At 34.0% G+C, this 12432-nt stretch overlaps 1 protein-coding gene across 6 annotated transcripts in view; it reads right to left on the reverse strand.

The window, feature by feature from the left end:
- Positions 1-12432, reverse strand: part of SEC31A (SEC31 homolog A, COPII coat complex component) — a 60231-nt gene that overhangs the window by 23657 nt on the left and 24142 nt on the right. For 3 of the 6 annotated variants that reach the window (XM_015250829.3, XM_006198204.4, XM_006198203.3), the window contains exons 11-19: positions 11808-12044; positions 10831-10905; positions 9392-9430; positions 8855-8932; positions 6462-6537; positions 5855-6033; positions 4420-4546; positions 3313-3458; positions 1611-1784 (exon numbers count right to left, since the gene is read on the reverse strand). In XM_015250829.3, the coding sequence (XP_015106315.1) occupies positions 1611-1784; positions 3313-3458; positions 4420-4546; positions 5855-6033; positions 6462-6537; positions 8855-8932; positions 9392-9430; positions 10831-10905; positions 11808-12044 (1131 nt within the window). The remainder of the gene's footprint in view (positions 1-1610; positions 1785-3312; positions 3459-4419; positions 4547-5854; positions 6034-6461; positions 6538-8854; positions 8933-9391; positions 9431-10830; positions 10906-11807; positions 12045-12432) is intronic. The other 3 variants (XM_031688748.2, XM_072942583.1, XM_072942575.1) reach the window with 1 other exon arrangement.

Here is a 12432-nt window from a genome sequence, read left to right on the forward strand (position 1 = left end):
AATTTCTATACATTCATTAAAAGTTTAAAGATGTCACTTAAACTTTTTGGGTATACTTAGGTAAACTTGCCTTAAGGAGGGGAATTATAGACTACAATGATGTCACAAAGTCTCAGGACATATTCCTCAGAAAATACTCTAGTGAAAATAGAGTTTAATTCTAAGGCTGGAAGATCTAAAGTCTTAGATTAAGTTAGTCTTAAGATAAAGGCCCTTATACCTCAATATAATAATGAGATCTTATTAAGTGAAAAATCACATAAAACTAATATGCCTAAATCATCATAAAGATAAAGACTATGTTTCTACTGTAATATTCTCATTAACAATCTAAGGGGACTCGAGGTGGATCCTACATGTAAGTGTACACAAAACCAAGCAGAGAGCCACACCTCCACAGTCCAGGAACACAGAGGTAGTATTTTACTCAATGAAACTACTCAGTGAAATGTACTGGTAATTCCCTAGAACAGATACAATCCTGAAAACAATTAACTAAAAAAAATCTATCAAAAAACAGAATAAAGTTTAGAATAAAAAGTATAGAAACAATATAAGGCTCAAAATTAAGCTCTGGCAGACACACACTGCAGATAAAAATATCTTACTTACGGAAAACTGTCCTCACACCCACACTAGCTTCCACCCATGCTCTGTCACCGGTTTTCAAAATTTTTTAAAATTATTTTTGTATTTTATATATTTTATGTAAAAATTATATTTTTTATTTTTTAATTTTTGGGGAGGGGATTATTAGGTTTATTTATTTATTTATCTATCACTTTAATGGAGGCACTGGGGATTGAACCCAGCACCTTGTGCTCGCTAAGCACACACCCTACCACTGAGCTACACCCTCCCCGTTACTGAGTTCCCCTTCTCTGTGCTCCCACAGCACTACTAGCTTTATCACTGTCCTTATCACTTTGGAATACCATGTTTACTTCTGCTGTCATTTTGAGTTTGGAAACTCCTTCAGGCAAAGGATCCTGGCAATCTTATTTATCACTATATATTTAGTCACTTACTGAACTGAAACAAATATCATGAAAAAGACTGAGTTTTACTGCACACCAAATAAGGACACTAAGTTAGGAATGTAATGTAGTTCCCTCTGCCTTGAATACTTTAAAAATATACTCACACACAGACAGTATCAGACTGAAATGGCACAGAGAATGAACAACTTCACTAATATCTGGGGTGCCATTTGTGGGAATTTTAAAATCACAACCCCAATGTGTTTAAGTATTAACATTTACAACTTTTTAACACAGAAGATTCCTACGAAGAATCTTGTGCAGAGTCAGCATTTGGCTTAAGAAACAAAAAGGTGGTCCTTTTCTCATTTATTTTCCTCAAATACCATGCCCTTCAGTACAAAGGCATCTATCATACTATAAGAGCATCCCATCCCTCGGACACAGCCTGGATACACCTAAAATGATCTTTTAAGAATTGTCAATAATATTCACCTACAGTCAGGTGACAGAAGTTCAACTGCTCCAAAATATTCCACCTTCTAGTACGTGTTATGTTTAATACTGAGCTATCCACTGGACTTACCTTACTCATACACTGAAAGAAGAAAAATGGTTAGTTCTAATTACCTGGTTGGTGTTTTCAGGAAGAAAAGCCAAGGCTGCAGCAATACTGCCCTGGGCTGCCAACAAATTGGCATACTGACTCATCTTCTCAGCCAAAAGAACTCCTACAGTGCTAGCGTCCACAGCTTGGGTGAGTTGCACAGCTTTTCGCAGGATGACAACTTTCTCAATCAGATCCTAAATGAGAAAAAGAAGGGACAGTGAAGGAGTAACAGACAATGACACCAAGATGTGTACCAAGAGGAGGCAGGAAAAGATCAGGAGTTACTGAGAGTTCCAAAGTCTACAAAAAGTGCGGTACCTTCCACATACTACATACTATATAGTATTATCACCAATCTTAAAAAGGTCTGGAAGAGTTGGCCACTACTGAGGTAACTGAAAAAGTAGGTATCCTCTTACTCCTAGATAAAACATAGGTTACCACCTTTTCCTAAACATCCTTAAGCTGCCAGATACTCGTGAGCTAAAAAAGGCAAGTATCCCAAGTGACGGGGAGAGGCAGAGATCTGAAGGCAGACACTGGGTTGCAGCAGGTGTAAGAGGAAACATACTTACGTATACAAAAATAAAAATAGTACCACTGAGAGGTGACCCCAAACAGGCTTAGTATTTCAACCCAAAGTTTCTCATGTTGTTCTTCAATGCCAATTCTTCCAACAATGGGGAGCTATGCTTCAGGTATAAAGAACAAGAATATCCCAACTGCCCCTCATAAGTACACAAATCCAGATGTGTGAAACAAGTTGTTTTCCCTCAGAAGCACTTAAAAGGAAAACCTTCCAAACCACGTGCTGGTGAGAATGTGTAGCACTGGGGCTCTCATCCGATGAGTGTGTCATCAAATGTTTCAACCCTGAAGATAATAAGTTAGTGCTTCTTCAGCTTTTTATTTTGAAAGAATGTTAGATTTACAGAAGAATTACCAAGATAGCAAAGAAAACTCTGTTCCCTTTACCTAGCTCCCCCTAAAGGCAACACTGTCCATGAACCTAGCAAAATTAACAAAACTAGTAAATGATACAATAAACAAAACAAAACAAACAAAACAAAAATAAAAGGAAAACCTTGATTCCTACAAGATTTTTGGTTTCAACAGAATGATTTTTAAAGCAAGAACTTTACTGAGAAACTCTTTTTCCAGAGATAAAAAGAAATATTAGACTGAAATTTCTTGCAGCTTGCTGATTAAATGCTTAGAAAGAAAAAAATCTACATCTATAGTTCTCAGAACCTGAGAATATTCCCCATATTTTTTACTTCCTCTCTTGCCTGTGTATTAGTGCTACACGAGATTCCATTTACTTCTTTCTTTCATTTTCCCTGAACCATGTCTACTGTACTAGGAATGTCTCCCCTTCCTCACCCTACATTGCTTCTATCTTTGCCCAAAGCACACAGCATCTCTGGAGGCAGAGAAAGGGGCAGGAGGAAAAGGTTAAACTCTAGGGCTGTTATCATGCTCTTGCCATCTACCTTCCCCAATAAACTACCATATCAACTTTGATTTCACAAACAGCTGCATTCCTATTTTACTGTCCCATCATCTCAAACTGCCTCTCCACAGATAGCAATAAATACACATAATTCAACAAAAGAACTCCTAAAGTGTAATTAAGGAGGGCAAAAGCAATGAATTTCTGGAACAAATCAATTTCTAGAATATAAGGAGACAGGAAGCACCTTTTGTATCAAAGACACTAACCTGAAGGGACAAAGGGTTGCTTCCATCTTGAGCTTTAGTCCAACACGCAACTAGTTTCTCTACATTCCCTGCGCAAATATAGCAGAGACATGCCTGGGTCTGCAGGAGACTATCACCTTCACTTTCAAGTCTGGTTCCCAAAAGGTCTATAGATCAAGAGGAAAACAAAATTACACACAAGGCAATCTGTACATGAGGTCATGAGCAGCCCAATAATATTTTCAGAAGTATAGATTAAACTTTATAACCAATGAGTGGCAGGTAGAAACAAAATCACCGTGACGTAAATGTTCAGTAAATATTTATTTGTTACATGAGGGGAAGTATGTGAAAAACCGATATAATAAACAATTTCATAAGATTCTATACCTAGTTGTAGAATGGATTTCCATTCATTATATTAGAAAAAATTAATAATGGAAACAATACTTGAACAGAAAAATTCTAATGAACATTTAACTGCACTTCATCACATCAGATGCTTTTGTGAGCAGTGGACTAAAATATGGCACATTTGGAATAAACATCAATGGTAGCTAGCACTACTATAAATTGTTTATGATGATAAAGTTAATATCCTGTAATCCTGTATTCTCATAATAGTTTCAAGGAAGCAAATGGTTGTTTGTTTTTATACTAGCAGCATAAAGCTTCTGCTTTTGCAAATAATGAGTCTTATTCCCTAGTTATCAGTTTAGTCATGGCCTTTAATGGTAATTTCTACTCACATGTTATAATTATTAATTTTATCAAGGTAACATTTATTAACATTTATAAGAGCTGACTATGTGTCATTTTACATATGACCATACTAAGGCTTAGGAATTAATTTTTCCTACGGTGTACAGCTAATAAAGTGGCAGAGGCAAGATTCCAAGTTCGGTCTGTCCGAAACCAGTATCATTAAATAATACTATTAAAAATAATGACTAATAGGTATGGAGAAGCAATGGAGTTAGTAATTCTCAGAAAAGCATTCAAATGAGAACTTTGTTTTCTTGTTTGTGATTAGAAGGCTTAAAAAATTTTCTCATAAAGTCTGTCATTAATTTTATTTGCAATAGTCCATGCCATATACATAATATAATATAAAGCTCATTTTCTTACCACAAAGGGCTGAAAACTCATCTGGTTTTGCGTAAGTCAGTACTGCAGCTAAAGCCTCTCTCCAATTTTTAAGGTCACAAGACTCAACAATCTCCTTCCAGTTCTTCATCACTACTGCAGTAATTAGCTTGGGAAAGGAAAATGAAGGGAGAATTAAAAGCCTTTGGTGCATTAATAAAAATTAACTCTGGCTAATCAATCATTTCTTTCAAAACTACTATTCAACGTTTCATATAGAATAAAAGCAGCAGCAAACTGAAGTGTATTCTTGAACCAAATGACATAAAAGACAGTATCAGTTTTCCTCAAAAAAAAAAAAGAATCACACTAAGATATTTTATAAAATGCTGAGACGAAAAGTATAGGGTGTAACTAAAACATTTAACAGGAAGACATGACTTGGTCTGAAGGATCAGGAAAAACTTTCTGAGCATACACACATTTGAGATGTGAAGTTGGAATTAATTTCATCAAGAAAGAAAAAAACATTCCTGGCCAAGGGATCACTAGGGGCAAAGTCCTGAGAGAGAAAGGCACGTGGAGTGTGTGAGGAAGTGAAGGCAGCCAGTGTGGCTAAACAACAGCAGGGGAGGGAGTGACACTGAGACAGGCTGGGAAACTGACAGCAACCAAAGCTGCTGGCACGGAACACTGGGACAACTTTTATGGAAAGAAATGTAGTATCAGTAAGCTTAAAAATGTACAGACCCTCTGTACCAGAAACTCCTTTCCAAGAACTACAGCCTCATGAAACAATTAGAAATTCACACAAATCTTTCGGCACAAGGATGTTTATCAGGATCTTAACTATATTAGGAAAATATTAGAAACCACTTAAATATCCCCAAATAAGGGAAATAATATATCCCTACTTATAGAATATTATAGAGCAATTAAAATTTTGCTAAGACTCTTTAACGATATGGGAAAATGCTTACAATGTAAGTGACAGTATCTGTAAGTAAAACTATACATATATAATCTTTCTTTTTTTTAATGGAGGTACTGGGGATTGAACCCAGGACCTCGTGCATGCTAAGCACTCACTCTATCACTGAGCTATCACCCACCCCTGTATACATATATAATCTTCATTTTGTTTTTAAAAATTCTACAAATACATAGAAAGAGGTACTAAAGGGTATGCATGAATCTGATGGAATTATGGGATATTAAACTTTTTATCTTTAACATTTTCTATGTTCTAACTTTTCTACAATAAAAATATGAAAGGTATTCTTCATTGAAAAAAATACATACGTAACAACAGAATCTGAAGTAATTATACCAAGCTATCAGCAATAACTACTTTTGGATCAAGGAATTATGGGTAGTTTTTTTTGTTCTTTACTGTTTTCTGCATTTCTATTATCTATAGTAAGAGTATACTATTTTACAAATGTGTTATTGATTATCTATTTTAAAAATAACATACCCTGGTAATTTTGCTTTGGGATTTTGCAAAGTACTTTTTCTGCGTTCGGGCCAAGAGTTCTTGTCCACCTGCTATAGCCAATATAATGGCATCAGCCATGCGGTTATCATGTAAACAAAGGTCAACAGCATTCTCAAAGTTACCCGTCAGCAAAGCCTGAGTAATTAAACCATCAATATCTGCAATAAAGAAATAATATACCTAAGTTAAATAAAGTTTTGTTATAAGAAAAAAACACTACACCTATGAATTTTTACACACACATACAATGGAGAACACATGCTCATTCTCAAATATTACTGGTGGATTAATTTCTAATATAAGCTCTTGATATCTATGAAAATATACTGAGATGTATGGAAATAAAATTAGGTAAAATAATGTATTTTCCAGAGTGTTTAAACTGTAGTAATAAAGATCATTATACAGTTTCTATCACACAGGGTTAGATCATACTATCATTTTTAAGGTACTGATTACATATGCTAAATGATAACTGAGTTCTTTTCAATTATCTACCATCTGTAACAAAATGTTTCTAACTTAAGCTTAGGGACTACTTGCTTTCAGATGGTTAAAAAAATTAGAAATCGAAACCGACAGATACCCCCACTGATGGAGATGTTAAATGTTCCTCCAGCTGATGGTAGAAATTCAGATTCTTGCTTTTCCTCTTCAGTGCGCTAAAGATGGAAAGGGCAGCAATTTAGCTGGAATGAAACTGGAATAATTTACCAGCAAAACAAAATTTATGTATGATTATTCACCTACTGACTGGATGACATGGCAAGTTATTTCAGAAAAGTTCTCAGATTCAAGTTTACACTAAGATCCATAATTTCCCTAAGTATTAACTCTCACTATATAATCACAAATAAAAGTCATCAGAAATAAACAAACTTAAGTGTACATGTCCATTACTGGTAGGTCAGAAGTTATTGAGGCTGAGGAATCTTTGTTTTCGTAGATACTTCAACTAAGAGTAGCCTTGAAACATACAAAATATGTTTTTAATTACACCATATTTAGATTTTAAAATCTCACTTCTATAGATCTAAAAATTTCTGTCTAATAAGTATAGTTATAATAGAACTTTTTTGTTTTAATTGACTTAGTCATAAACAAAAAATCACATGCATCCTTACATAAATGAAATATAAACAGATTATAAATATACTCATTAAATTATAGATTTTGTGTTCTCTTAAAATAGTCATGTCTAGAACAGCAGGTTGGTCTGGTAAGAATATACACAGTTCTGCTATAAATTTCTGAGACTACTTGTAAGACTGAGTAAAAATAAATATTTTTTTTCTTTAGAAGAAAAGAAATATAATGGAGGCATACTGCTGGCAAATACTTTAAATGCTTTCTGTTCTATGCATAAAAATTCTACAGAAGATGAAAAATAAAATATATACGAGATTATAGAGAAATTAAAAAAAAAAGTTTTACATGAGATAAAATACCTATCTTCTGTGCTTGTGTTACCTACACATCTGAAAGTTAGCACTTAGTATCCAAAGCCAGGAGCATTTTTGAATTGGGTAATTTTAGTGTAAAGCACAACACAGGATCATCTGTTAATAATGTTTAATTAGCCAGTATTGACAATTATAAGAGAATAACTATAGCGTTAATTCTTTCCCCAATGAAGCATTTTAGAATTTGAGAACTGAAATAAAAATTTTTTTAAACTTAAGTTATTCACATTAGGTAATAAAATCAGATACTGATCTGATTATATTCCCTAACAAACTTACCAAAAAACCCTTCTCCTTCTTTTAACGATTGTTAAAATTTGCTTTCTAAAAACTACTAATAAACCTTTATGTATGGACTTCTGAAACATACATAAAGTCAAAAATACACAATTTATTATGTGTTGGGTATCTTCAATGTGTAAGCTACTATGTTTTATTTTATAACAAATAGCATTATCAAGATAAAGGGGAAGATATTACGACCTTAAACAATATTTTTTCAAATATTCTGAAAGCATATATCAGTAACTGCTGTCCTGTTAAATACATATTTACCTATATATTTAATTCATGAGTTTATTTCCAAATGGCCCTGTACTGGACAATAGTTAATCCAGTTGTATATAAATAAAAGTACATTTCCTTAATGTATCTTATAATTCTGACTAGGTATTCCCAAAATTAGTTCAAATTTTTAGTAAGACTTTACCCATCTCCTTTATTCTCAGGCTAAATAAAATGTGAGATCTACTTCTAAGGAAAATGTTTTTAATAATAATCTTGTAGTAGTCTAAATTTAGTGATTAATTATTTTTATAACTTGGTAAAAAACCGTAAGAAACTTTACATAGTCAGGATAACCCCAAATCACAAAGAAAAATGAAAAAATCAAATATGAGATGAGAAATAAGTACTTGTTGATTAATTTTCCAAGATGAAATATAATTTAGAAAGCAAGAAAAGTAAATTATAGAATTATTAGTGGTTTAAAAAAAAACTCAGAAAATTCAAAGGAAAAAAGAATGACACAACTCTGTGTTCAAGGACTCTTTTTTAACTAGTTATAAAAATTGTCAATAGAACTCAGGACACGTTTATAGTAAATCATAATAATCAGTTTATTTAGTGAAACATTCTGTACTTAAACTCAAATTTCAAAATTAATTCAGAAGCCTATGCCACTGCTAGTGAGCCCTAAATATTAATGTGCCAAGAAAAAATACTAACTCTACATAGAAGGCAATGTGACCAAGTTAAGTCAATCTCACATCAACTGTTGTTTTAAACCACATAATTTTAAACCACATAATTCAGAAGCTAGGTCAGAGAACTAAAAATTTTAGAGATGATACCTCCATCAAGCTAGTAAATGGACTCCTACCCTAAGAATCTCTAAGAAAGTAAACTCCAGCTTTATTTTGGAACAAGTAATTAAGAAAATTTCCCATTATTTCAGTGTGAGATAAACAAATATCATATATTTCCCCAATGTAATTGAAAATGAAAAAATAAATACCTCTCCCAATAGCTGCTCTTCAGCAGCAGGGCTCTCCTCCCCATCACTCTGTGCTACTTGGTCAGAGTCTTTAAGAGCCTTTGGTACACAAAACAATTACGGAAGGAGTTGAAGAAAGTTGCATTAAAAGGTTATTAGTGAACAAAGAAGACAAAAGACCCAACCAACAACATTCATAAGAAGCAACTAATTTATTTGAGAAACACCATTAGAGCAAAAGCAGAGAGTCATTACTGTTAAGACCTAGCCTTTCTTTCCTACCAAATATCCCTGAGCAACCAAGATTTTAACCTGAAGTATCTAAGCAGTCAATGATTTCATTTTAACTCTTTTGCAAAATTCAAATAATGTCAAGAGAATATAATCTACCAGGTAAAACTTACACTATTTTAAAATGAGAATTATTCTTGTATTAAAATTCCTATAGTCAGTATTTTTTCTAACTGTAAAGCAATAAAATAAATTTCTTAAATTATATTTCCTTATGACCTAAATCAAAATTTCAGAAGGTAGTTATTTGTAAAGGGTTTCTCTTACCACATCAGGTCCATCCACTTTGTTCAAGGCCAAAGCAATCTGAAATAAAAAAACCCAATTCACCTACTAAATGGAATTCTATTTCAAGCCATATAGCAATCGTTCACCTCTTACTCCATTCTCATTGGCAAAAATCCAAAGAAGTTCAGATCAGGGATTGAATGTTTAAGAAAAGGAGAAAATTTGTACAGATTCTCAATGGTCCTAGTTTCAATCATGTGGAGTTCTACTGCTCACATGTCATCTACTGCCAAACTAACCTCAAAACAAGCATATCTTCTTCTACTTTGTTTCAAGTAAGATAACTATAACTTTTAAAAATATTTCTTCAGGGATTCACTATGGAAAGAACTGCTATTAGAAGTATTTTGACAAATTCTATTTTCTCATTTTTTGCTATCGGATATGTAGTTAAAGTTTCATACTAATCTTTTGCAAACCAAAGAAAGGTTACAGCATCAAGAAGTTTAGACTAATAATAAAGTTAAATATAAAAAATCTAAAAGAGTGAGCAAAGACACGTAGCCAGTAAGCAGTGGGGGCTGTGATGTGACCCCAGGTCTGTCTGACATCAAAGGAGCACTAATCTTCACCATGCTCAGTACTATTCCATACACATGATAAGCCTACAACTGTAGAAAACTCTAGTCATTTCCAAACAATGACAAAGGGCTAATACAGGTTATGCTCAGAATCTAAAATACTTCCTTCAAGATTTCCGTAGTCAGAGTATTTTTACTGCTGTTCATGTCAACCATGTGGAATAATTATTAAACCCCTCTTTGAGAAGAAAACTGTAAAACTGGGATATGACCTCCTGTTTTTAAAGAGGGATTTTTTTTTAAGTTAAAATGCTAAGCAAATCACTTGAGCTTTTTGTTTGTTCAGGTTCAGTACAATAAATTACCCTTGTTCCAAAATATTTATCAGTTACTAATGAGCTGGATCAACTCAATACACAGTTTGGGAATTACCAGCTGAAGGCATAAACAGCTAGGGTGGTAAATTGTGAGAGCTTGAAATAGTACCTTATTTTTCATCACTTAAACTGTAGTGAATGCAAGGTGATCACGAACAGTTTCCCTCTCTCTTTCTTCCAGGGCCATTGGTTATACATCCTCTTAAAAATCTAAGTGTTATTTCCACAGTGTTCCAGGTTCACAGCCTCTCTTCTTTCAAGGCCCAATACTCCCTAATACAGCTCTTCAAAACAAGTTTGAATTAAAGGTGGTTCTGGCAGCTCCTAAATCCAGGTGTAATGAGGAGTTTCATGTTTAACAACATGGATCCAAAACTTTGGCTACCAAGCACAAACTCTTATTAAATGTTTATTCAATGATTTGAAATAATTTGTGAGAACTTAAAAAAAAAAAAAAACCTATGCTACATAAATATTTCACCCGTGTAAGGACAGCCTTTAAACTTTCCCCAAAGTTTACCTTTTTTCCTAGGTCTTCTTTTCTGTATCCTAGAAGTTCAAGGTATTTTCCACGAGAATCATCTTCAAAGTTTACCTTTTAAAAAAGACATATTCTTGAACAAAGACCTGCATTTAAAGGCCTAATTTTTAATTAACTGCTCAAATTCCAAGTGGAATGGTTAAAATATCTAAAGTCTACTATATCAACTAGAAGGTTCACTGTAAGAGAATCAAAGAATAGTATTTTTTTAAGAAGTTATTTTTTTAAATAGTAAGTGTACTAGTAACTAATATTCCCGGCTGACTAAAGCTTACTTTTAAACTAATTTTTGTAAAAACAAAGTCATGTCCAAAGGTTATATGAATGCAAAACTCACATTATGTGAAACATTCAATGTCCTAAAACTCTTTTTTAAAACTAATACTTACTCACCAAATATAAAAATAAATTTAACCTTACTGTATTCAAGATCTCTTTTTGGAAAATTCAGAATTGAGAAACAGACATTCTAGGGGAAGTAAAATGATCAACCAGAAAATTCTATTTGTTATTCTGTCATAAATGCAACTCAGTAAAAAGGATGAGAAATGCCTACAACCTCTCACCCCTACACATTTTCCCTCTTTTACCATTTTCCCTAACCAGATCTACTTCAAAAATTACATACTCTGTGTATTCATTATACTAAGCTCTATGTTCTAATTTTAAAATTGGTCTGCTGAGTGTTATGTCTCTCTCATTTTAAAACATTTATTATACCATTTTTTGCTTTTTAAAAAAGTATTTCATATTAGGCTTTTCAAAGCAAAGAAGGAAGAACTCTTGACATAAAGTGTTAGCTCATGTGCTCTTCATAAGGTTTCTTTAATTCCATCATGAGATCCCGGAAATCCCATGCTTCCCACTGTTTCTTTGACAGGAAGACAGATTTAGAGTATGATGGGAGTAGCTGAATGTGCAGATAATGAAATAAAATGGTTTAATACCGACTTTACCTTCAAAAAGGACCACACGTTTTTTTCAAACTCAGTCTGAGAAGCATCGATCTTTTTCTGACAGTAACTGACGAATCCTTGCGACTGCACGACCTGCTGGAGTTGGTCGGAGCGGCGGAGGAATTCCTTCTCCGTCACCACCTGACTAATGAACACGTGGTTCTGCAGCGCCTGCGGCTCCACCCCCTGCTGAGGCTGTGGCCTGACATTCGCAAAAGTAACCAGTTTGCCTCCGAACTAGAACAGAACAAATAAACTACATCAACTCAAACCACGAGGATGCAGCCCCAAAACATGCTTACTGCAAACCCGCGAAAGGAAAGTACTGTGGCCTAAACACGATGCAATTCGCTGATACGCTCTCCCATACTCCAGTCTGACCCCAGCTATCAATTATTCCTCTTCACACCACCCACATTCTAGATAAAATGTCCTAGTTACTGTGCCCCCAGTTTCTCACCTGTTTGTTGTTACTAACTTCCACATACGCAACACAACTTCTCTTCAAGGCCTGGGCAAATGTCACCTGTGCTATCTGGAATGCCCTCGGTATATACTACATACACAGGTAACTCTTGATTCAACTATTAGCTATACGTATTTGCCTCACCTTCTAGTCTAGGCT

The sequence above is a fragment of the Vicugna pacos genome, chromosome 2 (assembly GCF_048564905.1).
Source record: "Vicugna pacos chromosome 2, VicPac4, whole genome shotgun sequence".
NCBI lineage: Eukaryota > Metazoa > Chordata > Mammalia > Artiodactyla > Camelidae > Vicugna > Vicugna pacos.